The sequence below is a fragment of the Bubalus kerabau genome, chromosome 5, assembly GCF_029407905.1.
Source record: "Bubalus kerabau isolate K-KA32 ecotype Philippines breed swamp buffalo chromosome 5, PCC_UOA_SB_1v2, whole genome shotgun sequence".
NCBI classification, from domain to species: Eukaryota; Metazoa; Chordata; class Mammalia; order Artiodactyla; family Bovidae; genus Bubalus; species Bubalus kerabau.
Genome location: NC_073628.1, coordinates 2,554,307 through 2,579,803, shown reverse-complemented (window position 1 = coordinate 2,579,803; position 25,497 = coordinate 2,554,307). Strand labels below are relative to the sequence as shown.

At 50.2% G+C, this 25,497-nt stretch overlaps 1 protein-coding gene across 1 annotated transcript; it reads left to right on the top strand.

Annotated features, from left to right (window-relative positions):
• Positions 1-1,998: 1,998 nt before the first annotated feature.
• Positions 1,999-23,578, top strand: LOC129653523 (tumor necrosis factor receptor superfamily member 26-like). The gene is given in 9 exon segments (XM_055583251.1): positions 1,999-2,072; positions 10,123-10,210; positions 10,951-11,079; positions 12,714-12,828; positions 14,257-14,333; positions 21,865-22,008; positions 22,525-22,550; positions 23,314-23,478; positions 23,480-23,578. Coding segments are annotated over 9 exon segments (888 nt in total). The 5' UTR covers positions 1,999-2,027.
• Positions 23,579-25,497: the final 1,919 nt, after the last annotated feature.

Here is a 25,497-nt window from a genome sequence, read left to right as displayed (position 1 = left end):
GGGGACCCATCCAGCAGCCAATGAGCCGGCTCAGGACACGGGGCTGCTGCCCACGGGGCACTCCAGGGGGCATTTGGTCTGGTCCCTTCCCCACAATCACGACCCAGTCCCCCCCTCTCCAGCTGCCCCCAGGCAGCCCCTCAGTTCCACTGTGGCCACCGTTCCCAGTACTGGCCACCAGGTCCAGGGGAGTGGGCTGGTCTTTGCTGGGACAGCCCAGGATGCCCCTGAAGGGGCGGGTAGGGGCAGCTGACTGCAAACCACACCCCACACTACAGGGAGACTGCAGCCAGGCCCCGACGGACCGGACGGGAAGGATACAAGCGAGAGGCTGTGGGACAGGATGCACGTGGGCTGGGGCCAAGGAAGGGGTGGGTGTGCCCTGCCGTCCCGCCCTCCCACCCTCCCACCATCCCCGCCCTCCCTCCTGCACCAGGCACACGGGACTCCCAGTACTCGCTCTGAGAGCAGTGTCCCCACTGGCACTGATCCCTACATGGCTCCACTCCCTGCGGGGGGCGGGGGGGGGGGTACTCTCCAGGTTGAAGTGGTCTGCACCTTGCCACTGAGACAGGCTACTCTGGACCCGAAGCCCTGGGCCACCTGTCTTGCACCCTGGACCTTTCAGGGCAGACTGGGTCACCCAAGTGCAGCCTGACCCACCAGCCCCTCCACCCCCTGCCCCCTGCAGCCTCGGAGTCTCCTCCACAGTTCTCTTCATATCTTTGGTAGACGGAGAATTCGTCTAAATCAACAATGACAAGAAAGCTGGGTGGGCATAGTCCCAGGGGAGCAGGTGGCCAGTGCCCAGACAGATGGTTACGACACGCTCCTGTGTCAGGCAGCTCCTCCAAGAGGTGAGGACCTGGACTTGGTCTCTGAGTCCATCAGGTCAACTCTTGGGCATCTAGATGCTGGTGGTGAAAAATCTAGAATGATATGGGGTTCAGAGCTGTGCTTTGCACCCCCCACCCCACTCAGCACCCCCTTCCTGGCCCATCGACAGTGGCTGGCCTGCCTCCCAGGGCAGCTGGGCAGGAAGAGGATGGAATGGTGGTCTGGTCAGGGAGGGTGGAAACTCAGGAGGGCCTAGGGCCAGGGCCACACCCTGCCCTCTAGGTTCCCCAGAGCAGCAGGAGGAACTTACACTGTGACTGTCCCCTCACCTTGTCACCCTTGGGGAACTGACAGCAACTTCTAGTAGAAAGACTTTCTAGCAGACGCGATCCGGTCCGTTCAGGGCTCAGAGGCTCAACAGCTGGCCGGCCCCTCCTGGAGTATGGGATTCTAGGCGGGGGTGGGGCGAGGGACGCTGGAGGAGGTGCAGGAGTGAAGGGGCCTGACGCCCCCTGTTGATGTGCTGGGCTCTATCCTGCTCTCCGCAGGAAGGAAGGGTCTCACCCCCTTGAATCCTCTCATCCATTGGAAGGCATCCCACCCACGTGGCTCTAACCAGCCGCTCAGAGGATCCGGGAGGTCAAGGAGGGAGGGGAGACAGACGCGAGGTTTGCAGCAGCCTCCGAGCACTGGCCGAAGCCCCTGGGGCATCTAGGTCCGAGGGCGCGCGCGCCGCGGGGACCGCGTGGGCTGGGCTGGAGGCTGGGGCCTGGGTCCCCGGGGCGTGCAAGCGGGGTTGGTGGCGCGGGCAGGGAAGAGAAGGGCCGATGTACGTGACCCTCACCCCACCCCCGCGCCCCTCATCCCACCCCCGCGTCGCTTTCGCTGGGCTTGGCGAGAAGCATAAAGGGCGGTTTTCTGCTGCTGCTGCTGCTGCTGCTGCTAAGTCGGTTCAGTCGTCTCCGACTCTGTGCGACCCCATAAATGGAAGTCCACCAGGCTCCCCCGTCCCTGGAATTCTCCAGGCAAGAACACTGGAGTGGGTTGTCATTTCCTTCTCCGGACGGTTCTCGAGGACTCCGCAAACCGGAACCCCGCTCGGGATTGGGCGTCGGCGGTGTCACGCCCCGGAGGGGGCGGTGCCCACGTCTGCCTTCAATTGGTCGTGCACGTTCCTCGGCAGCGTCACAATGCCCGGGATGCGCGCTGTGTTCTGGTCCCTGATCCTGATTCAGGTGGGACGGCAATGGCGGGGCCTAGGGCCTGGGCTGCGGGGCTCGGGGTGGGAGGACCCGGGGATCCGGGGAGGACGGTGTGCCGGGGCGCGCGCCCAAGTGAGGCTGGCACCGGCAGGGGGACCCTAGAGGAAAAACTTGGACGAAGCGTGAGTTTTCTCATAAAGGAAACCCAGATAGCCAGCGGGTAATCTTCCCCATCCTGAGCCCCATGCGGGGTCCAGCCTGCAGCACCCTCTCTGCCTGCCGGGGAGCGCTGAGGGGGTTGGCGGAGAAAGGGCGGGCTGGGGGCCGGCGAATGGGCGCGGGGCGGTGGGGCGACGAACGGCGCGGAGGAGACCGGCGGAGATGGGAACGGGGGAGCTGGAGAAGGGGGCGGCGCGGGGAGGGGAGCCCGGCGGAGATGAGCGCGCGGGTGCGGTCGGGGGGGCGGGCGGTGGCGGGGGGGGAGGGGTGAGGGGTGGGGGGCGGGGGGGAAGGGGTGAGGGGTGGGGGGCGGGGGGGGAGGGGTGAGGGGTGGGGGGCGGGAGGGGTGCGGTGGCGGGGGGTGGGGGGGCGTGCGGTGGCGGGAGGGGTGCGGTGGCGGGGGAGGGGCGGGCGGTGGCGGGGGTTGGGGGAGGGGGCGGGGCGGCAGCGGAAACCTGACGGCACGTTGCCGGCCAGCCGCGGCCTCAGCACTGGACGTGGTCCGAGTTGTCTTAAGTTTAAAAGCTCTAGTGTGTGTGTGTCTCGCGCGCACACTGCATTGTGCTTTGGCCCCAGGGAAGATGCTTCGGTGCCTTTTCTTCTGCCTCTTGGCCAGGCATAAATCTTTCTTGGTGAAGTATCTGTTTTAATCTTTTGCTCATTAAGGTTTTTTTTTTTATCTGATTGTTCAGTTTTAAGTATTCTTCATGTGCTTTGGATATAAATCTTTGATCAGATAGACCCTTTTAGAAGGTTTTGTCCAAATTTGTGGCTAGTCTCGTCATTCTCCTAACCGTATCTTTTGTAGAAATTTTCTATTTTGATGAAATCCAGTTGATCAGTTTGTCCCTCTGTGACTGTGCGTTTAGCCTCCTGTTTTCTCCTAGGTTTTCTCCCAGCAGTTCTTATAGTGATATCTTTTATTTTTAAAATTTTTATTTTTGGTTGTGCTCCCCCTTGTGGCTCAGCTGGTAAAGAATCTGCCTGCAATGTGGGAGACCTGGGTTTGATTCTTGAGTTGGGAAGATCCCCTGGAGAAGGGAAAGACTACCCACTCCAGTATTCTGACCTGGAGAATTCCATGGGCTGTATAGTCCATGGGGTCGCATCACTGACTCAATGAACATGAATTTGAGCAAGCTCCAGGAGATGGTGAAGGACAGGGAAGCCTGGCGTGCTGCAGTCCATGGGGTCACAGAGAGTCGGACCTGACTGAGCAACCGAACAGTAACAGCAAGGGTCTAGCTCCATTTTTTTTGCACGCGGATGTCTAGTTTTCTCAATACCATTTCTTCGAAAGACTGTTCTTTCCCCATGAAATGGTCTTGGCACTCTTGTCAAAAATCACTTGACCACATACGTGAGGGCTTGTTTTGGACTCTGTTCTATTCCAGATATTTGTCTTATGCAAGTTCCTAAATGGAAACACACTCCAATATCCTTGCCTGGTAAATCCCGTGGACAGAGGAGCCTGGTAGGCTGCAGTCCATGGGGGCACGGAGTCGGACACGACTTAGCAACTAGACAACTGTTTTGATTATTGTATCTTTGCAGTAAGTTTCAAAATCAGGAAGTGTAAGTTCTTTAACTTTCTTCTTTTTTTTTCAAAGCCCTTTTGGCTATTCTGCGTCCCTTGAGACTCCATATGAATTTCTGTGTGGATTTTCCTTTGTGCAAAAAACATTCATTGGGATTTTGAAAGGGATTCTATTGAATCTTTCAATCACTGGGCATGGTACTGACATCTTCACAATGCTGAGTCTTCCAGCCAATGAACATGGGGTGTCCTTACACTTACTATGTTTTCTTTAAGGATTATTTATACTTGTCTGTTTACATCTTTCACCTTGCTTCTATTCATTTTTCACCGTTTTATTTATTTTGATGCTATAGTAAATGGATTAAGTTTCTTTATTTCTTTTAATTGTTCACTGTCAGTGTATTGAAATGCATTTAATTTCTTGTGTTGGTTTTGTACCCTGTAATTTTGCTAAATTTATTTTTGATTGCTAACAATTTTTTAATGTCACAAAATGACATATTTATGTTCTGTGCATAAAACATAGATGAATAATTGCTTTATGCATTTGCCTTTAAAATGTGTAGGAAAGTGGGGCTTCCCAGGTGTCTCAGTGGTAAAGAATCTGCCTGCCAGTGCCAGAGATGCAAGAGACTTGGGTTCGATCCCTGGGTCAGGAAGAACCCTTGGAGGAGGAAACTGCAGCCCACTCCAGTATTCTTGTCTGGAAATACCAAGGGCAGAGGAGCCTGGTGGGCTTCAGTCCATAGGGTTGCAGAGAGTTGGGCATGCACATACACCAAGGAATGATGAGGGTCACCAAAAAAAAAATTGTGTGGGAAATAAACGTTGAGTTACACAGCAGCATATAACACTGCCTTTTATAAAGTCTGTGCATTTACCCTTTTTCTCTTCGTGTGGCCTTGGGTTACTGTGTGATGTCCTTTTGTTTCAACCACACTGACTTTAGCATTTCTTCCAGGGCAGGCTGCATATCCACAAACTCCCAGTATTGCTGGATATAGAATTCCAGGGAACAATGTTTTTGTTTGTTTTTTTTTTAGCATCTTGAATGTATCAAGCATATTGCCATCTTGAATCCGTGGTTTCTGATGGGACATCTCGTAATCTGATTGAGGATTCCTATCGTTTGTCTTGCTGATTTCAAAATTTTCTTTGTCTTTGGACAGTTTGATTATATGCCTCAGTGTGACTCTCTTTGAATGCATCCTACTGAGAGTTTGATTGGCCTCTTAGATTTATATCCTGTATCGAATGTAGGCTGTTTTAGGCCGTCATTTCTTCTAATAATGTCTCTACCCCCTTTTTCTCCCTCCCTCCTCTGCCGGGGCCTCACAGCTCGTGTCTTGGCTCCCCTGACGGGGGGCTGTAGGTACTCTAAGTGGTGTTTGGTGTTTTTAATCTTTTTTCCTTTCGGTTATCAAATGTCTTGCCTTAATGTTTCTCTGACTCTGTCTTTTGCCTGCTCACATATCCTTTCGAATCCCTCTAGTGAATTGCCCATTTCGGTTGCTGCACTGTTTCACTCGAGGTTTTCTTGTTAACTTCCTTTTCAGCTTCCTCTGTTTTTGTTGATCTCCTTTTTTTGTTCATGTATTGTTCTGCTGACTTTCTCCATGTTCCTTTGGCTCTTTAAGTATGTTTAAGACAGTTTTAGAGTTTTGTTTAGTAACTCTGCCATCTGGTCTTGCTCAGGAATGGTTTCTCTGGGTTAGTTTTTTCCTTCGAGCAGGCCGTGCTTTCCTGTTTCTTTGAGTGCCTTGTGATGCTTTTGTTGAAAATGGGAGGGGGCAGGGAACTGGTGCTGGTGGGTCTGCAGACCACCTTCAGATTTTTCCCAGTGTCCCACTGAAGTTCTCAAGTAGAGTTGGAGTCTTGCCTAAGCCTCTCTTTATCCTTTTTTATTTAACTTTTAAAAAACATCTTTCTTGAGAAATAATTCACATATCAGGGCTTCCCTGGCGGTCCAGTGGTTAAGGGTCCACCTTGCAATGCAGGGGACACCTGTTCAACCCCTGATCTAGGAAGGTTCCACATGCCACAGGGAAGCTAGGCCTGAGCACCACATTACTGAGCCCACGCTCTAGAGCCTGTTCTCTGCAACGAGAGATGCTGCTGCAGCGGGACAACCATGCGCTGCAGCCAGAGAGCAGCCACCATGGGCAGCGACCAGAGAAAGCCTGCGTGCTGCGGGGAGAACCCAACGCAGCCCCAAATAACTAACGAAATAAAAATATATGAAAAAGTAAAGCACACGTCATACAATTTCACCCCTTTAAATACTTTTTTTTTTTTTTTGGAATTTTCATGATTTGTGTAACCATTACCACTGTCTATTTTAGAACATTTTTCCCCTCAAAAATCCCTTTTTTTAATCAACCTCTGTCTCCCCATTTTGTTTCCCTGGTAGCTCAGAAGGTAAAGAATCTGCCTGCAATAAGGGAAACCTCAGTTCGATCCCTGGATTGGGAAGATCCCCTGGAAAAGGGCTTGGCAACCCTCTCCAGTATTCTTGCCTGCAGAATCCCATGGACAGAGGAGCCTGGCGGGCTACAGTCCTTGGGGTCGCAAAGAGTCCAGCGCTACTGAGCGACTGACCACATCTCCCCATCTCCCCTCGCCCTAAGCAACCACTCATCTACTCTTTGTCCCTAGTGTCCCGATTCTAAATGGTTCACACGAATGAAATCACATAACACGAGCTTTATGATTGACTTCTTTTACTTAGCATAAGGTTTTCAAGAGTCATTCATGTTTTTCAAGGCTCATCCATAATATTCCGTTGTATGGATTTATCCCATTTTGTGTAATTTTTAAACACAAATCTGTAGGTAGAACTGTAGATAAAAAGAAACCCCTGTATTCATTTTTCCCCTATACCTCATGATCTGCTCCCCCTCGCTTGCAGTTCCAAGCAGTTTCGGTCCTTGTTGTTCAGGCGCTAAGTCGTGTCCAAGTCTTTGCAACCCCACGGACTGCAGCACACCAGGCTTCCCCTGTCCTTCACTATCTCCAGGAGTTTGCTCAAACTCACGTCCGCTGAGTCGGTGATGCTATCCAACCATCTCATCCTCTGTCATCCCCTTCTCCTCCATTTTTCCCAGCATCGGGGTCTTTTCCAGTGAATCAGCCCTTCCCGTCAGGTGGCCAAAGTACTGGAGCTTCAGCTTCAACAACAGTCCTTCCAAAGGGTAGTCAGGGTTGATTTCCTTTAGGATTGACTGGTTTCTCTCTTTTGTCCAAGGGCCTCTCAAGAGTCGTCTCCAACCCCAGAGCATGACAGCGTCAGTTCTTTATGGTCCAAGTCTCACATCCATTTGTTTGTCCTCCACCCTGAGAGTAACAGGCACAGATCAGTTATCTCTTAAAAATTTCAAAATAATTGGTTTCTCCTCTGAAGCAGTCCGAAGTATATTTCTTCAGAAAGTAAAATTTCACTTCTGTGAGACCCTTCTTCTTGACTCACTTCTCATCTTGATTGCGTTTCTTCGAATCCTGTCCTAACTGCCTTTGGGCTGTTTATTCCTCTCTCTCTTTCTTTTCTTTCCCAGCCTGTGGGATTAGTTCCCCTACTAGGGTCAGACTCCCGTCGCCCGCACTGGCAGCTCGAGTCTTAGCCTGGGAGCTCCGAGGAAGTCCTGTCTCTGACCCTTGACCTGCCGCTGTTGCCGGGTCATCACTGCAGCGTCTGCCTCGGCAGGAGAATTTGCTTGACCAAGCTGGTGAGAGGCTCTGCCGGCTCGTTTAACAGTGCGTCCTTACCGAAAGCACCCTCTGTTCAGTTGCTCGTTGCATGAGTTGAATTTTTCAAAAGATGAATGAGCTCATATTTAACCTCCGTGAAACTAGCTCTTTATTCTGTAGCCTTAGCACGGTCGAACGGCACGGACCGACCGTGTAATAGTGTGTTTCTCAATTTGGGTTCATCTCATGGCTTCTCATTTGCAGTGAACATACTCCCGGGGGTGGTGTGCTGTGCTCTGGTGGCTTAGTTCAGGTGGTGGTTGCCAGGTTTCTTTGCTGTAAAGTCAGTGTCTTCCCTGTGTTGTTACCAAGTGTCTTATGTGGAGTTGCTTTGAAATCATGCAACTATTCTTTCCTCTCATACTTTGATTTATGAACGTTAGCATTTATTGATGATTCTTGCCTGAGAGAAGAATCATCGTTTACTTTTTTCGTAAAGTAGATTTTCTTCTTTATTTATTTTTTATTATTTTATTTTATTTTTAAAATTTATAATATTGTATTGGTTTTGCCATATATCAACATGAATCCGCCACAGGTATACGTGTGTTCCCCATCCTGAACCCTCCTCCCTCCTCCCTTCCCGTACCATCCCTCTGGGTCGTCCCAGTGCACCAGCCCCAAGCATCCAGTATCGTGCATTGAACCTGGACTGGCAACTCGTTTCATATATGATAAAAAGCTATCCAAATACTTTTTCTCTGTGACTTTTGCTTCATTTTTACTAAGGTGAAAAATAAATCAGAAAAAAAAATACAAATAGAGTCTGCCATCGGGGGCAAAAAAAAAAATGAATCTGGGAAGACAGAGGGCATAAGGGAAGCAGAAGTCAGAAAAGAAAGGGAGAAAAAAAATCACAGAGAAAATGTGATATCAGGAACAGAAAAGGAGATGGTAGAAATTGACTCAGAGTACGAAGCCAGTGCATATAAATAGGCTAAACTCATTTATGAATTATCAGGATGAATTAGAAAAGTCTAGTGATGTGGCGTTGTTCAGAGCTATACCTAAGAGACAGTCTTACAGCAGAAACACAGCCTCCTGCAGTGCAGGCGGACAGACAAAGGTATGAGCCAGAGGTATTCTCACTCACAGCCTTGTCACAGGCAGATTGGAGAGCGTGCAGGCTAGAAAGCGTCCACGACTCAGTGACCAGAGGGAGAAGCCCCAGAGGAAATACCGCGGATCCTGCATTCTACGCTTCCCCTGTGATAGGATCGCTTTGAGTACAGAATTAACCACACTGACCACACCCGGAAAGGAAACCACAGTTCAGTCCCTGGGAGCCTCTGTCAGCCCATTTTCACCAACCTGTCAATATATAATCTTGCTTTACATGTGTCTCTGTTTAAAGACACCTGATTTAATATATACTTAATTCACTAACTGGGAACTCAGGGCCTGTGGCACTGTATGGGCTGCCTGTACAAAGTTTAAGATGCCTTTTTTCTACATATGTAGACACATTGCAGCCTTCTGTCCTTCAGAACACCAGGTGAGACTGGCTTAGGAGACCTTGCTTTTCTTTCCTTTTTGCCGAGCCACACGGCATGCTTGATCTTAGTTCCTCGGCCAGGGATAGTACATGCACCACCCCCGTAGTGGAAACGCAAAGTCTTAACCGTTGGACCCTAGGGGACCATTTTAAAATGTCAAGATCACCAACCAAAGACATGAAAACCAGGTGCAGAAATTCTACAATTTACACTGAGAGCTGGCAGAAGAAGGCAGCAGCGCCTGAACTGGACCTGTGTTTCCAGGATGTGTTGAGCATAGACTCTTGCCCTTCCGTGCACGTCCAGGAAGGCATCAGGAGTCTTGACGTTGGGGTAACGAACACATTTCAGCATGTAGGCAAGTTCAAAAACACAGAATTCAGCAAACAATTGAGGCTCAACTGTCCTAGAGAAACACGTGAAACCGTATGTCAACAGTAACACCTCAAAGTACAGAAAGCAAAGAATGACGTAATTACACGGTGAAATCTAGAGCCCACAGACTTGGTACGAGAGCTTAGTATATCTCAAAGCCAGAAGTCGAGCAGGATAGGAAATTGGTGCGGATTTGCAGTTACTGGGACCTTGTGATCGACGGGCTCCGGTGTGTCCGCACGTGTGCACATTCACGGGCACAACGATGCAGACATTCAGATACAGACGCTCAGATCCCCGTTCCCAACACACAGACAGTGTCCTCTCAACAAAGTCTTGTGCACCTGCTGAAAACATGAACTGTATGCTAGAAGAAAATCAAAGACTAACTAAATTCCAAAGGCTCACGACCACAAAAGGTCTACTTCTGACCAGGTACAGGGAATAGACGTTAGCCACGGAGGTGTCAACAGATCCACACGCATCTGGGGATGAAAGAGCATATTCCCCACACAACCCTGCTCCATACTGCGAGTGGAGCAGCAGGGAGACGGAGGAAAGTCCCCGGCCTGCGCCTGCCCGACGACGTCCCCTCCTGAGGGAGGCCGTACCCCGGGGGAGCTGACACTCCCTGCTCAGGGGTGTTGGTGTCTGCTCCCATCAGGAGCGGAGACATCTGAAAATGCCCTTGTCCCCTCTCTCATTGAAGGTGGCTGTGGCAACAGGGGAGACCTCCTGTAACCCAGGCGAATATGAGGTTCCAGGCGACCTTTCCTGCAGCAGATTCTGCCCGGCTGGTGAGTCTGGGGTGATTTCCAGAGCTTTCCAGGGAAGACTTCTGCTTGGGAGAGGGGAGGTCGGGGACACTTTGAGCTGAGCTGGGGGCAGCCTGTGGGAAGAACCTGGCTGTCTGGGATGGGGGACAGTCTGTCCTTGGCAACCACCAGCACCCTGAACCCTGTCCAGACACACAGACACACGCCCATGTGATCAGCGAAGTCCCTTCCCAGCCCCCTCTGTGAGGGGCAGCTGTCCCTTCACCACGGGCATCCCCCCCCCCCCCAACCCCCGCACACACCTGCACACACGCTGTGCCTTCCAGGGGCCCGTGGTTCAGAGCCCAAGCACCTGGTACCTGGACCCGTAGCCCCGTACCCTCCCCACACTCCCCAGCCCACCCACCTGTGCACACACTATAGACGTTCATACGCACACATCTCTGCATTCACACGCACACCTGCAGGAACCACGTGTAGGGAACAAAGGGACGCTGTTGGTCTGACTTAAAGTCTTGTGACCTTGCTCCAGCGCCCACGCATTGCAGGGCATCGGTACAAGCTGGGGGGTGATGTGGGTCCCTGGTCTCTGGGACGGACACCTGTGGCCTGGGATCAGTCTAGCTGTTCCCAGGAGGCCAGGGTGGGTTGGGGGTACTGTGCGGGGGGTCTGGTCTCCAGGTGACTCGGGACCTCCTCCAGCCAAGGCCTCAGAGACTGGGCGGGGTCCCCACCTCCCCTCCGTGTCCCGTCTCACACAGGCTACTACGTAAGCAGACCCATAGACCAGGACCACCACATTGGAGCCTGCTCGCAGTGCGAGTCTGGAACTTTCAGAGCTCATCCCAACGAACAGACACAATGCACGCCATGTGCCAAGTGCAGAGAGGGTAAGTGGTGGCAGTCCCGCTCACATGCCCCGTTGACCCGGCCCATGGGAACCTCCCCAAGGGCAATGAACGGTCCCAGAGGAGCGCGGCGGGAGCCGTCGTCAGGGAGCATTTGTTGGTCACGATGCGCTGTGTGTTGCCTGAAGAAGCAGCTGCAAGTCATTAGGGTTTCAGACTTGCTGAGTATCAGTACAGTACACAGAAGTTCTTCTATCTCTGTGTATCGATGACATTGTTTAAATAGGTAATTTTCCAATTTATTTATCTTTAATTGGAGTGTAATTGCTTCACAACGTTGCATTAGTTTCTGCTGCACAAAAACGTAAATCAGCTAAGTGTATGTTTATATCCCCTTCCTCTTCAGCCTCCCCGCCACCACCCTTGAAATGTAATTTAAAAATACGACTTGCATTGGCAAAAAAAAAAAAAAAGATTTCTGGAATAAATCTAGCAAAGCATGTATAAATATATACGTGAAAAAACTACCTTTAATGAAATATAAATACAGAGGGAAATACCACAATATAGGAAACCAGAAGGCTCAGTGTTTTGCTTTTCTTGTGCTGTGGCCGTGCTGTGTGGCTTGCAACATCTTAGTTCCCGACCAGGAGTTGAACTTGGGCCCTGGAAGTGAAAGCTTCTTAACCACTGGACCAGCAGGGAACTCATTTGGTGTTGTGTAAGGATCAGTTTTTCCTGGAATGGTGCTTAGATTTTGTGCATTCCCAATGAAAATTTCAGTGTATCAATGTATAAATCAATTCATCTTGCCATAGACTTTAAACTGATATGGTTTTTATTTTTAAGAGGTAAAAATATGAGACTTCCCTGGCGGTCCAGTGGTTAAGAATCACCTGCTGATGCAGGGCACGCAGGTTCATCCCCTGCTTTTCGAAGATCACACGTGCCACCAAGTGGCTACGCCCGTGGGCCACAACCACTGTGCCCACGCACCCTAGGGCCCATGCCCTGCAGGAAGAGAAGTCACCAGAATGAGAAGCCACAACAGAGAGTAGCACCCGCTTGCCACAACTAGAGAGAGTGTGCACACAGCAGGAAGAGCCGCACGGCCAAAAACAAATGCGTTAAAAAAAAAAAAAGGTAAAATCATCCCAGCAGGAGTTGTCATGAACTTACTGTCCTGACACCTGCTGGAACAGCTTTCTTGGAAGATGAAAAAACAAGATAGCACCCTAGCTGCCCCTCGTATTTGACTCAGCAGAGACAGTGAGGCGGAGTGACATTCCCGTGGGGGCAGAGAGTTGGCCCCGAGGAAACAGCTGCATAGACGTGAGATGTGGGTGCAGCCCCAGGACCCAGCCCTTCGCAGGTGGAAGGGCGGAACCCTCCAGCGATGCTCGGAGAGACCGTTCTCGGTCCACACCAAGTAGGGCTGTTGTGATCTTTCTGGGGAAACGAGTGGACACGTTGATTTGGGGTGTATCTGAGCAGGTGGCCCTCTGCCTCCAGCCCAGATTGCCAGGGCACCCACAGCTCCTCCTCAGACACCCAGACGGCAGGGGTGAGGTCTGGAGGTGGGTGCACGTGCTGAGCCTTTGACTGAACCTGAACATGGCCGGGGGGCAGGACAGAGTCCAGGCCCCGGTGACTGACCCTCGGCCCGCCTCCAGCAGATCAGGAAGTGGTGAAGCGCTGCACCGCCACCAGCGACCAGGAGTGCCAGTGCCAGCCGGGCAAGTTCTTCTGCGACTCCGTGAACTGCAGAGAGAGCTGCTTCCGGTGTACAAGGTGCCACCTAGCGGTGGGAGCCGGCCAGCAGGCCCGGGCGGGGGCTCTCTTCTCCACTCACCTGTTTGGTTTCGGGTCACTTACTCAGCCACCCCCTGGCCGGAGCCTCTGTTTTCCCATCTGTGTAATGGGGCTAATGGTAACACCAGCCCCAGTGAGGAGCCCTGAGGATTAAGGCAGACGAGTCACCCGGAAGTTTCCATGTGGGGGTGAACTGGAGTCATTGCTCATCCATTTCTTCCTGCTTTCATTCACTCATTCATGCGTGACTGTGAGCCCCGCTGTGGTCTGCGGGGTCGTATTGCAGGCTTGGGCCCCAGCAGTGGTGGAGAGCACCCCAACATGTATGCAGTGATGGGCTCACGAGGGACAGAGAGGCTGCAGGAGACAGGGCCCTAGAGCGGAGGCAGGGAGGGCGGGATGGAGGACGGGATGGAGGGGAGGAGCTGTAGGCAGGGGGCGCCCCCCAGGCGCCGGGCCCAGGTCGGATGGCCAGTGCGTGTTTTCTGCCCCTGATGTTACAAAGCACCTCCACCGGGAGGCTTTTGAAAAACAAGAAGCATGTATTCTTTCACAGTTCTGGAGACCGGAAGTCGGAAATCGAGGTGTCAGCAGGGCCAGGCTCCTTCCATAGGCTCTCGGGAGGAATCTCTCGCTTCCTCAGCTTTGCCGGTACTCCTTGGCGCTCCTTGGCTTGTGGACGCATTGCTTCCGTCTCTGCTTCCGCCTTCCAGGGATGTTCTCCCGTGTGCATCTTCACATGGCCTTCTCTCTGTCTGCATACATCTTCCCTCTTGTGAGGACGCTGCTCACTGACTGAGGCCCACCCTGATCCGGTGTGACCTCCTCTTAAAGGATTACATCTGCAGAGACCCTGTTTCCACATCAGGTTGCATTCTGTGGTTTCTGGTGGGCTTAGATTTGGGGCAGACTTTGAGGAAGACACTCAGAATGGTAAAGCCACTTGTAAAATCACCTGCATTTGTAGATTCTTAAATACAACTCAGGCCAGCTTGGGCTGTTGGCTCAGGAACCTGCCAAGTCCAAAGGAAGGACTGCCTCCAGGTCTGGGTTGATCAGCTCTGGCTTGTCCCCTTCTCCACGAGCTTCATCTCAGGCTGCTTTCCCTCCCGGTAGAGGTACGGCCACGTCAGGTCCAGTCCCCGTGGCCACACACAGCTCTATCCGGGGACAGAGACGGGGGCACTTCCCCATCTATCAGAGATGCCTAAGTTTTATTCTCATTGATCCAGTGTGGGCCAGATAGCCCAGCACATGCCAGACACTGGTGACCTGAAACCTCATGGGCCTGCTGAGGAGGTTGGGTTGGTCCTTCTAACCCCTGACCGGTGGGGTGGTGAGTAAGATTCCTTGGGTCGGCCCGAGCGAGGGGAAAGGATGCTCACAGTTTCTTTGTTCTTCTCTCAGGTGTGAAGGAGACAGTGCCATCCTTCAGCCCTGCAATGCCACAAGCAATACCATTTGTGCCGTAAATCCACAGTCAGGTAAGGGCCTGATTCCATCTCTTAAATTCATAAAGGCCAAAGACTGAGGCTCTGGGGGTCCCAAAGTCCCTGTTGTCACAACTCATCTCTGCTGCTGTAATGAAAGAAGCCAGAGGCTGTGATCAGAGGTGCTTGGCTACGTGTCAGTAAACTTTATTCGTAAAAGTGGGCTATGGGCCATGGGTCATCGTTCATAGACTCCTGTCTTGAGTAAACAGAATCCTTGTGGACAAGTTATGGCTTCCCTGTCCTTGTCCCATGAGTTCTGGCTGTGTGGGCTCAGTGTGAGCCCACCAGGCTGACCAGGTAGCAGGTGGAAGGGACTGACCACCCTGTGAGACCTGTCCTTCCTGATATCCCAACACCTGGCCACATCCCTGCTTGGCGGGACCTCAGATGGGACTTAGGAATGTGAGTTCGGTGCAGGCCCCCAGCAGAATTGATGCTCTACTACTGTGCAAATCTGTGCAAGACTATTTTCCTTTTCTTTTTTTAAATTGAAGTCTTGGTGATTTACATTGGTGCAAAGTGATTCGGTTATACACACACACACACAGATATGTACATGTGTGTGTATGCTAAGTCACTTCAGTTGTGTCCAACTCTTTGCGAGCACATGGACTGTAGCTTGTCAGGCTACTCTGTCCATGGGATTCTCCCAGGCAAGAATATTGGAGTCGGTTGCCTTGCCCTCCTCCAGGGGATCTTCCAAACCAAGGGATTGAACCCGTGTCTCTTACATCTCCTACATTGGCAGGCGGGTTCTTTACCACCTGCTTCCTCATAGCTCAGTTGGTAAAGAATCCGCCTGCAATGCAGGAGACCTTGGTTCCCTTCTTGGGTCAGGAAGATCCACTGGAGAAGGGAAAGGCTACCGACTCCAGTATTCTGGCCTAGAGAATTCCATGGACTTTATAGTCCATAGTTGGACACAACTGAGTGACTTTCACTCACTCAGCACCACCTGGGAAGCCCCATAAATATATGTATACACATATATAGTCAAAGCTGTGGTTTTTCTAATAGTCATTTATGGATGTGAAAGTTAGACCGTAAAGAAGGCTGAGCCGAAGAATTGATGCTTTTGAACTGTCGTGTTGGAGAAGACTCGTGAGAGTCCCCTGGTCTGCAAGGAGATCAAACCAGTCAATCCTAAAGGAAATCAGTCCTGAATATTCATTGGAAGGACTGATGTTGAAGCTGAAGCCCCAATACTTTGGCCACCTGATGAGAAGACCTGACTCCTTGGAAAAGAGCCTGATGCTTGGAAAGATTGAGGGCAGGAGAATAAGGGGAGGACAGAGGACGAGATGCTGGATGGCATCACTGACTCGATGGACACGAGTTTGAGCAAGTTCCAGGAGATGGTGAAGGACAGGGAAGCCTGGCGTGCTGCAGTCCATGGGTCTGAAGAGTTGGACATGACTGAGTGACTGAACAACAACAACAAATACATACATATTCTTTTTCATATCCCTTTCCATTGTGGTTATTATCACAGGATACTGAATATAGTTCCTTGTGCTATACAGTGAGACCTTGTTGTTTTTCTGTTTTGCATATGGTGGTGTGTATCTGTTCATCTCTAACTCCTAATTCATCCTCCTCTCACCAGCACTTCTTTGGTAACCGTAAGTTTGTTTTGCAGCCTGTGGGTCTCCTTTGTTTCCAAAGTCAGCTCATTTGTGTCACATTTTAGATCCTTGGATAAGTGATCTAGGAGGGTGTTTGTCTGTCTCGCTGACATCACTTTGTTTGACCATCTCTGGGTTCATCCAGGTCTCTGCTGAAGTCTTGCCCATTTTTATATTGGCTGTCTGGGTTTTCATTTTCTCATTTTTGATGCTTATCTAGAAACACTGATAATTGTTTATAAACGTGGGGCACAAGCTCTTTGTGTCGAGTATCTGGGCCTCTTGTGGACAAAGGTCCTTCATTTTAACAAGGTCAGGTTTGTGGCTGTTTTCTGCCAGGGTTGGTGTTCTTCCTGTCCTGAGTGAGAAGCTTTGCTCAGCTGGAGAAGGTGTTCTGTCTCATGAGCTGCCAGAAGCTTCTCTTCATCACTTACAGGACCGCAGTGGTGCCCGTGTGGTGTGAGGTAGGGGTTTTTCCCACTGCACACACGGACCACACCACATCGTTCTTTGAATCCAGTCTTCCCCGCCCTGAGTGTTACTGGGTTGTCAGTGAGCACCGTGGCCCCCTGGGCATCTCTCTGTTCCAGGGTCCATTCCGCCTTCCTGCTGGCCTTCTCCTTGGAGCCGGAGTCCCCATTGTCTCCTTCCCCAAGGTCATCAGACCGTCCTTGGATTCAGCATATACGTTTACATTTTAAAATAAGCTTCTTAATTTCCCTCGGATTTGAATAACGTAAAAGTGTTTTACTTTTTATTGGAGTACAGTTGAATTACAATATTGTGTTAGTTTCAGGGGTACAGCAAAGTGAATCGGTTACACATATATCCACTCTTTTTTTTAAAGATCATTTATTTAATTTTTTGGTTGTGCTGCGTCGTCTTTGCTGCACGCAGGCTTTCTCTAGTTGCAGAGAGCGGGGCTACTCTCTAGATGTGGAGTGTGGGCTTCTCATCACCGTCGTGTCTCTTCTTGCTGAGCGCAGGCTCTAGGGCACACGGGCTTCTCATCGCCGTCGTGTCTCTTCTTGCCGAGCACAGGCCCTAGGAGTGCGGGCTTCTCGTCGCCGTCGTGTCTCTTCTTGCTGAGCACAGGCCCTAGGAGTGCGGGCTTCTCATCGCAGTCGTGTCTCTTCTTGGCGAGCACAGGCCCTAGGAGTGCGGGCTTCTCGTCGCCGTCGTGTCTCTTCTTGCTGAGTGCGGGCTTCTCATCGCAGTCGTGTCTCTTCTTGCCGAGCACAGGCTTTAGGGCACACGGGCTTAGTTATCCTAGGGCGTGTGGAATCTTCCCGGACCAGGGATTGAACCTGTGTCCCATTCGTTTGCAGACTTAATTCTTATCCAGTGTACCACCAGGGAAATCCTATATCCACTCTTTTTTAGATTATTTTCCCATATAGCTCATTACAGAGTAGAGTTCCTTGTGTTACACAGTAGATCCTTATTAGTTAACTATTTTATATGTAATAATGTGTACGTGTCATTCCCAATCTCCCAGTTTATCCCTGCCCGCTCCCTCCACGCCCTCCCCGCCCCCCGCCGTCACACACACACACACACACACACACACACACACTGGTAAGCTTGATTTTGCTTCTGTTTTGTAGATAAGTTCATCTATAACCATCTTTTAGATTTCACATACAGGTGATAACATATAATTGTCTTTCTCTTTCTTACTTACGTCACTCAGTATGACAATCTTTCTATCCATCCATGTTGTTGCAAATGCCATTATTTTGTTCTTTTTATGGCTGAGTAATATTCCATAGTATATATGTGCCACATCTTCGTTATCCATTCCTCGTTTGTTTTTATAACTTTTCATTTTATATTGGAGTATGCACGTGTACGTGCTCAGTTACTAAGTCATGTCTGATGCTTTGCGACCCCATGGACTGCAGTCCACCAAGCTCCTCTGTCCATGGGATTTCCCAGGCAAGAATACCGGAGTGGGTTGCCATTTCCTTCTCCCTGGGATCTTCCCGACTGAGGGATCGAGCCCAGATCTCTTACTTTGGCAGGTGGATTCCTTACCTCTGTGTCACCTGGGAACCCATGTTGGAGTATAGCCGATTATCGTTTTCAGTTCAGTTCAGTTCAGTTGCTCAGTTGTGTCTGATTCTTTGCAGCCCCATTTACTGCATCACGCCAGGCTTCCCTGTCCATCACCAACTCCTGGAGCTTGCTCAAACTCATGTCCATTGAGTTGGTGATGCCATCCAACCATCTCATCCTCTGTTTTCCCCTTCTCCTGCTGCCTTCAGTCTTTTCCAGCATCAGGGTCTTTTCTAAGGAGTCCGCTCTTCGCATCAGGTGGTCAAAGGATTGGAGGATCAGTGTCAGCATCAGTCCTTCCAGTGACTATTCAGGATTGATCTCCTTTAGGATTGACTGGTTGGATCTCCTTGCAGCCCAAGGGACTCTCAAGAGTCTTCTCCAACACCACAGTTCGGAAGCATCAATTCTTTAGTGCACAGCTTTGTTTATGGTCCAACTCTCACATCCATACATGACTACTGGAAAAACCACAGCTTTGACTAGACGGGTCTTTTTTGGCATTATAGTTTCAGGTGGACAGCAGAGGGACTCAGCTACACATATACATGTATCCATTCTCTCCCAGTGGAGAAGGAAATGGCATCCCACTCCAGTATCCTTGCCTGGAGAATTCTGTGGACAGAGGAGCCTGATGGGCTACAGTCCATAGGGTCACAAAGAGTTGGACACGACTGAGCGACTAACAGATTCTCTCCCAAAGTCCCCTCCCATCCAGGCTGCCATGTAATATTGAGCACATTTCTCTGTGCTGTTCAGTAGGACCTGTTGGTTATCCATTTTAAATTATAGCAGCATATACATGTTGATCCCAAACTCCCTAACTATCCCTTCTCTTCTGTCCTCCCCCCACTAGCAACCATAAGTTCATCCTGTGAATCCATGAACAAGTTCATTTGTATCATTTCTTTTTAGATTCCATATGTAAGGGATGTCATACAATATTTCTCCTTCTCTGTCTGACTGACTTCACTCAGTGTGACAGTCTGTAGGTCCATCCAAATTCCTGTGAATAGCATTATTTTGTTCTCTGTAGTGGCTGAGTAATATTCCATTTTAAGTATGTACCCCGTTTTCTTTATGCATTCACCTGTTGATGGACATTGATGTTGCCTTCATGTCTAGGCTATTGTGAATAGTCATGCTATGAGCATTGGGGTGCATGTATCTTTTCAAATTAAGAGTTTTCTCTGGATATGTGCCCAGAAATGGGATTACAGGATCATATGAGAGTTCTATATATAGTTTTTTAAGGAACCTCTACACTCTTCTCCACAGTGGCTGTATCCACGGATACACATTCCCAAGATGAGTGTAGACAGTTTCCCACTTGTCCATGCCTTCTGCTGCATTTATTGTTTGTAGAGTTTTTGATGATGACCATTCTGAATGGTGTGAAATGATAGTTGATTGTAGTTTTGATCTTTATGTCTCTACTAATTAGTAATGTTGAGCATCTTTTCGTATACCTTTTAGCCATCTGTATGTCTTCCACAGAGAAATGTCTATTTAGATCTTCCACCCATTTTTTGATTGGTTTGTTTGGGTTTTTTTGGTGCAAACTGCATAAGCTGTTTGTATATTTTGGAGAGTAATCCCTTGTCTATTACTTTCTTTGCAAATATTTTCTTTCATTCTGAAGGCTGTTTTTTCATTTTCCCTATAGTTTCCTTTGCTGTGAAAAGCTTGTAAGTTTAACTGGGTCCCATTTGTTTTTGTTTTTATTCTAGGAGGTGGATCAGAAAAGATCTTACTCTGAGGTTTATCAATGCCTCTTCTGCCTCTGTTTCCCGTAAGGATTTCATAGCACTCAGCCTTACATTTTGGTCTTTATCCATTTTGAGTTTATTGCTTTGTACAGCGTTATAGACTGTTCTGCCCATTCTTTTGTGTTTACCTGTCCAGTTTTCCCTTCACCACTTTTTAGAGAGATTGTCTTTTCTCCATTGTGTATTTTTGCCTTTTTTGTCAGAGGTTAGGTGACCATAGGAGAAGGCAAAGGCACCCCACTTGAGTACTCTTGCCTGGAAAATCCCATGGACGGAGGAGCCTGGTAGGCTGCAGTCCATGGGGTCCCTAGGAGTCGGATACGACTGAGCGACTTCACTTTCACTTTTCACTTTCATGCACTGGAGAAGGAAATGGCAGCCCACTCCAGTGTTCTTGCCTGGAGAATCCCAGGGACAGGGGAGCCTGGTGGGCTGCCGACTATGGGGTCGCACAGAGTCGGACACGACTGAAGCGACGCAGCAGCAGCAGCAGGTGACCGTAGGTGCTGGGTTTTTCTCTGGACTTTCTGTGCTGCCCCATTAGTCTTTGTTTCTGTTTTTGTGTGAGTACCATACTGTTTTGATGACTGTAACTTTGTAGTGTAGTCTAACTCAGGGAGCCTGATTCCTCCAGCTCCGTTTTTCTTTCCCAAGATTGCTTTCGCAATTTGGGGTCTTTTGTGTTTCCATACAAATTGTAGAATTTTTTGTCCTGATTCTGTGAAAACTGCCATTGATAATTTGATAGGGCTTGCATTGAATTTGTAGACTGCTTTGAGGAATACAGTTGTGTTCACAATGTTCAGTCTTCCAGTCTAAGAACATGGGATATCTCTCCATCTGTTTTTGTCATCTTCTATTTTTTTCATCAGTATCTTATAGTTTCCAGAGTATAGATCTTTTGCCTCCTTAGGTAGGTTTATTCCTCAGTATTGTATTCTTTTTAATGTGGTGGTAAATGGGATTGTTTCCTTGATTTCTTTTTCTAATCTTTCATTGTAGGTGTGTTGGAATGTAAGAGATTTCAGTGTATTAATTTTGTATCCTGCACCTTTACCAGATTCATGGATGACCTCCAGCAGTTTTCTGTAGCATCTTTAGGGTTTTCTACGTATAGTGTCATGTCCTCTGCAAACAAGGACAGTTTCACCTCTTCTCCAGTTTGATTCCATTTATTTCTTTTTCTTCTCTGTTTGCTGTGGTGAGGACTTCTAAGACGATGTTGAATATTAGCGGTGAGAGTGGGTACCCTTGTCTGTTCCTGATCTTAGAGGAACTCGTTCATCTTTTCACAGTCAGTGTGATGTTTGCAGTGAGTTTGTTGCGATGACCATTATCATCTTGAAGTAGGTTCCCTCTATAACCTGCAAACACTTTTAAAGGCTCTCTTAACAGCAGAACTAAGGCAGAATGAGGAAGGGCTACTCTGAGAATAAAGAAGAGCCTTTAAGCAGAGTGAGGGTGCTGCGTGGACGACTTGCTCCTTCCTGCTCAGTCCTTGGTGACAGACCACATCAGCGCGGCCGAGTGTCCTGAGCTCTGATGGGCCTGCACTGCACCCAGTGTCTGCGTGGCCGCAGCTCCTGTGGCTGCTGGGAGCTCAGCAGAGTGAGGAGACGCCCCAGTGCTCATGGCACGCGTCTCCCCAGGGCGGGCCCTGCCCTGCCCCTTGGGCCAGTGCGGCCCAGCCTGGGTGCCGGGAAGACGGGCCATCCGCCCTCCCAGGCTCCTCCAGGCTCTGCCACCTGCTGGCCCAGGGGTGTACCTGCAGCTGCCCCCCACTCTCCCCTGAGCCTCTTGCTGCCCTGCTGGCAGGTCAGACCTGCTGCTGCTTCGAGGGACCAGAGCGAGATACCCGACGGCCTCTGAGCCCAGGGTTCCGTGAGAGCAGGAAGGATGAGCCTGGCTGCCGCCCACTGGGGAGGTCCTGGCAACCGTCAGCGGCAGGGAAGGAGTGCGTGGTGGTTTGGAGCACATCGGTGCTGCCCCCACTCCTGAGATAGCAGGTCACTCGGGTGAGGAAAGCATGCCTGACCCTGTGACCGCATCCTCTGTTTTGCCTCCTTCCAGGAAACTCGGGGTCATCAGGCGGCGCCTACCTGGGTGTGAGAGTGGAGGTTTACATTTTCATCATCTTCATCCTCAGCATCGTCCTCGTGCTCATCATCGTCATTGCTGCCGTGTGTTATTTTGTTGTCTACCCTGGAAGAAGAGGTTGGTCCGAGTCGTGTTGACCTGGAGGAAGCTAGGTCAACAAGAGCATCAGGAGCTCAGAGAAGGGGTCTGGGGTCGGTGTTACCGAGCAGGAGCCTCTGGTATAAAATACAGATCAGTTCACATTCTAACGGGGCCTCACGTGTGTGTGAGCTCAGAGCCACCTGCTGTGTGCCTCCCGACACGCAGGGCTTGAGGCCAGAATCCCAGGTCAGCTGCTGGACACAGGCTGTCCCGGGCGCCCTGGGCCTGGAAGCAGGGAGAAACTGGTGCTGCTCCAGCCAAGGCGCTCCTGGGGGAGGCAGCCCTGCGTGCTGGGGAGGCTTACCGAGTGAGTGCCCCTCCTGTGTTCCCAGCTGCACAGGTGTTCTGGTCAATTTTTTTTTTTTTTTTTTTTGCTGTAACTGTAAATACACTTTCTTTATTGTAAATTTAAAGTACTTCCTCTCGCTCACAGATGTCAGTATAATAGTTTATATGATTTGTTTTTATTTCTCTCTCCTTTTTGATCTGCAGAAAGTCGGAATAAGCTAAGAGACTCTGTAAGTATTGCCCCGGATTTGTCCAGGGGAGCCCCAGGAGACATCCCAGAGTGGGCGGGACAGCCCCAGGCCTTCCTACCTGCATCCACACCAGGCCTGTGTGGTGGAGTCTGGGCCCGGGGACATCTGTTCTGGATGACTTGAATTCTGCTGAAACAAAGGGGGCAGGGGGCGTCCTGTGGGTGCCTGGGGCTGCAGACAGATCCCGATAGAGGGGGACTTAAAACCTGCAGCACTTACTGTTCCCACAGTTCTGGAAGCCAGAAATCTGAAATCACGGGTTGGCGGGGCGGTCCCCTGGGTGCTCTGGGAGAGGGTCCTTCCTTGCTGCTCCTCGTGGGGGCTGGACGTGCCTGGCGCTCCTCGGTTGGTGGCTGATCGCTCTGCTTCCGGCCGTCTTCTCTCGGCCTCTCCTGCTGTGAGCCTGTGTCTCTGAGTCTCTCCTTGTGAGGACACTGGTCTCGGAATGTAGGTCCCAGTCTTATGCAGTGGAACCTCGGCTTCACAGACGCTATTTCTACATAGGCCCTCTCACAAGTTATAGGGGTGAGGATGTGAATATATCTTTGGGGACCACCATCCAGCCCCCCCACAGGTTGACCTGGGACCCCCAGAAGCTGGTGGCAGAGAGGAACCTGACCCCGGCAGTATTCCTTTCTAAAATTGCACACGCTCGGTTACCTGTCATTTATTCCCTAAAGTGGCTTGAGAAGGGCTTGGCCTGCAGGCTCCTGTCAACAGAAGGAATGTCTTTATCCTTTAGTCCCAAGGAATCAGCCAGTCCAGTGACCTTGAGAAGGGCCCACCAACCCCCAGTGAGGACATCAGCCTAGACTCGGTGGAGAGCTCAGCCCTGCTGGCCTCCAAGGGCCCTGGAGGTGCTGAGCTGCTGCCCGGGGACAATGGAAGTCTAGCAGCACCAGGGGAGCCAAGAGAGCAGACCCGAATGTTCGAGGACCCCAGGACCACCGGGCCAGGCAGAGCCAGCCACTCCATGGCTAGGAGTAGGTGCGCAGACTGTCCGGTGAGTGTGAACCAGGGCCCCGCCATGCGGCAGAGCGCTCGCTGAGGCAGGCCTGTGTGGGGGGCTCCTGCCGAGTTCCCGCCTCAGTCTCCTGGGCTGCTGTAACCACCCCACACCCGGGCAGGGAGTGGGTGTTCAAACACAGATTGTAGTGTCTCATGGTCCTGCATGGGAATACCAGACCGCCTGACCTGCCTCCTGAGAAACCTGTATGCAGGGCAAGAAGCAACAGTTAGAACTGGACAAGGAGCAACGAACTGTTTCAAAATTGGGAAAGAGGTATGTGAAGGCTCTGTAGTCTCTCCCTGCTTATTTAACTTCTGTGCAGAGTTTAACATCATGCAAAATGCTGGACCGGATGAATCACAAGCTGAAATCAAGAGTTCAGGGACAAATATCAACAACCTTAGATATGCAGATGATCCCACTCTAATGGTAGACAGTGAAGAGGAACTAAAAAGCCTCTTGATGGCGGTGATAGAGGAGAGTGAAAAACTTGGCTTAAAACTCAGCATTCAGAAAACTAAGATCATGGCATCTGGTCTCATTTCGTGGCAAATAGAAGGGGAGACAATGGAAACAGTGACAGACTTTATTTGCCTGGGCTCCAGTATCACTGTGGACAGTGGCAGCAGCCACGAAATTAAAAGACGCTTGCTCCTTGGAAGAAAGCAAACCCAGACAGCATGCTAAAAAGCAGACACATCACTTTGCCAACAAAGGTCAGTCTAGTAAAAGCTATGAATTTTCCAGTAGTTATGTACAGATATGAGAGTTGGACCATAAAAAGAAAATAGAGCTGGGAAGAATTCATGCTTTTGAACTGTGGTGCTGGAGAATACTCTTTAGCGTCCCTTGAACAGCAAGGAGATCCAATCGGTCCATCTTAAAGGAAATCAACCTTGAATATTCATTGCAAGGAGTGATGCTGAAGCTGAAACTCTAATACTTTGGCCACCTGATGTGAAGAACTGACTCATTGGAAAAGACCCTGATGCTGGGAAAGATTGAAGGCAGGAGAAGAAGGGGATGACAGAGGATGAGATGGCTGATTGGATCACCGACATGATGGACATGAGTTTGAGCAAGTTCTGGGAGTTGGTGAGGGACAGGGAAGCCTGGCATGCTGCAGTCCATGGCCTCAGGTCAAATAACAGGGAGGGAACACAGCCCTGCCCATCAACAGAAAATTGGATTAATGATTTACTGAGCATGGCCCCGCCCATCAGAACAAGACCCTGTTTCCCCCTCAGTCAGTCTCTCCCATCAGGAAGTTTCCATAAGCCTCTTATCCTTCTCCATCAGAGGGCAGACAGACTGAAAACCACAAGCGCAGAAAACTAACCAATCTGATCGCATGGACCACAGCCTTGTCTAACTCAATGAAACTAGGAGCCATGCCGTGAATGGCCACCCAAGACGCATGGGTCATGGTGGAGAGTTCTGACAAAACATGGTCCACTGGAGCAGGGAATGGCAAACCACTTCAGTATTCTTTCCTTGAGAGCCCCATGAACAGTATGAAAAGGCAAAAAGATAGGACACTGAAAGATGAACTCCCCCAGGTTGGTAGGTGCCCAATATGCTACTGGAAATCAGTGGAGAAATAACTCCAGAAAGAGTGAAGAGATGGAGCCAAAGCAAAAACAACACCCAGTTGTGGATGTGCCTGGTGATGGAAGTAAAGTCCGATGCTGTAAAGAGCCATATCGCACAGGAACCTGGGATATTAGGTCCATGAATCAAGGCAAATTGGAAGTGGTCCAACAGGAGATGGCAAGAGTGAACATCGACATTTTAGCAATCAGCGAACTAAAATGGACTGGAATGGGTGAATTTAATTCAGATGACCATTATATTTACTACTGTGGGCAAGAATCCCTTAGAAGAAATGGAGTAGCCCTCATAGTCAACAAAAGAGTC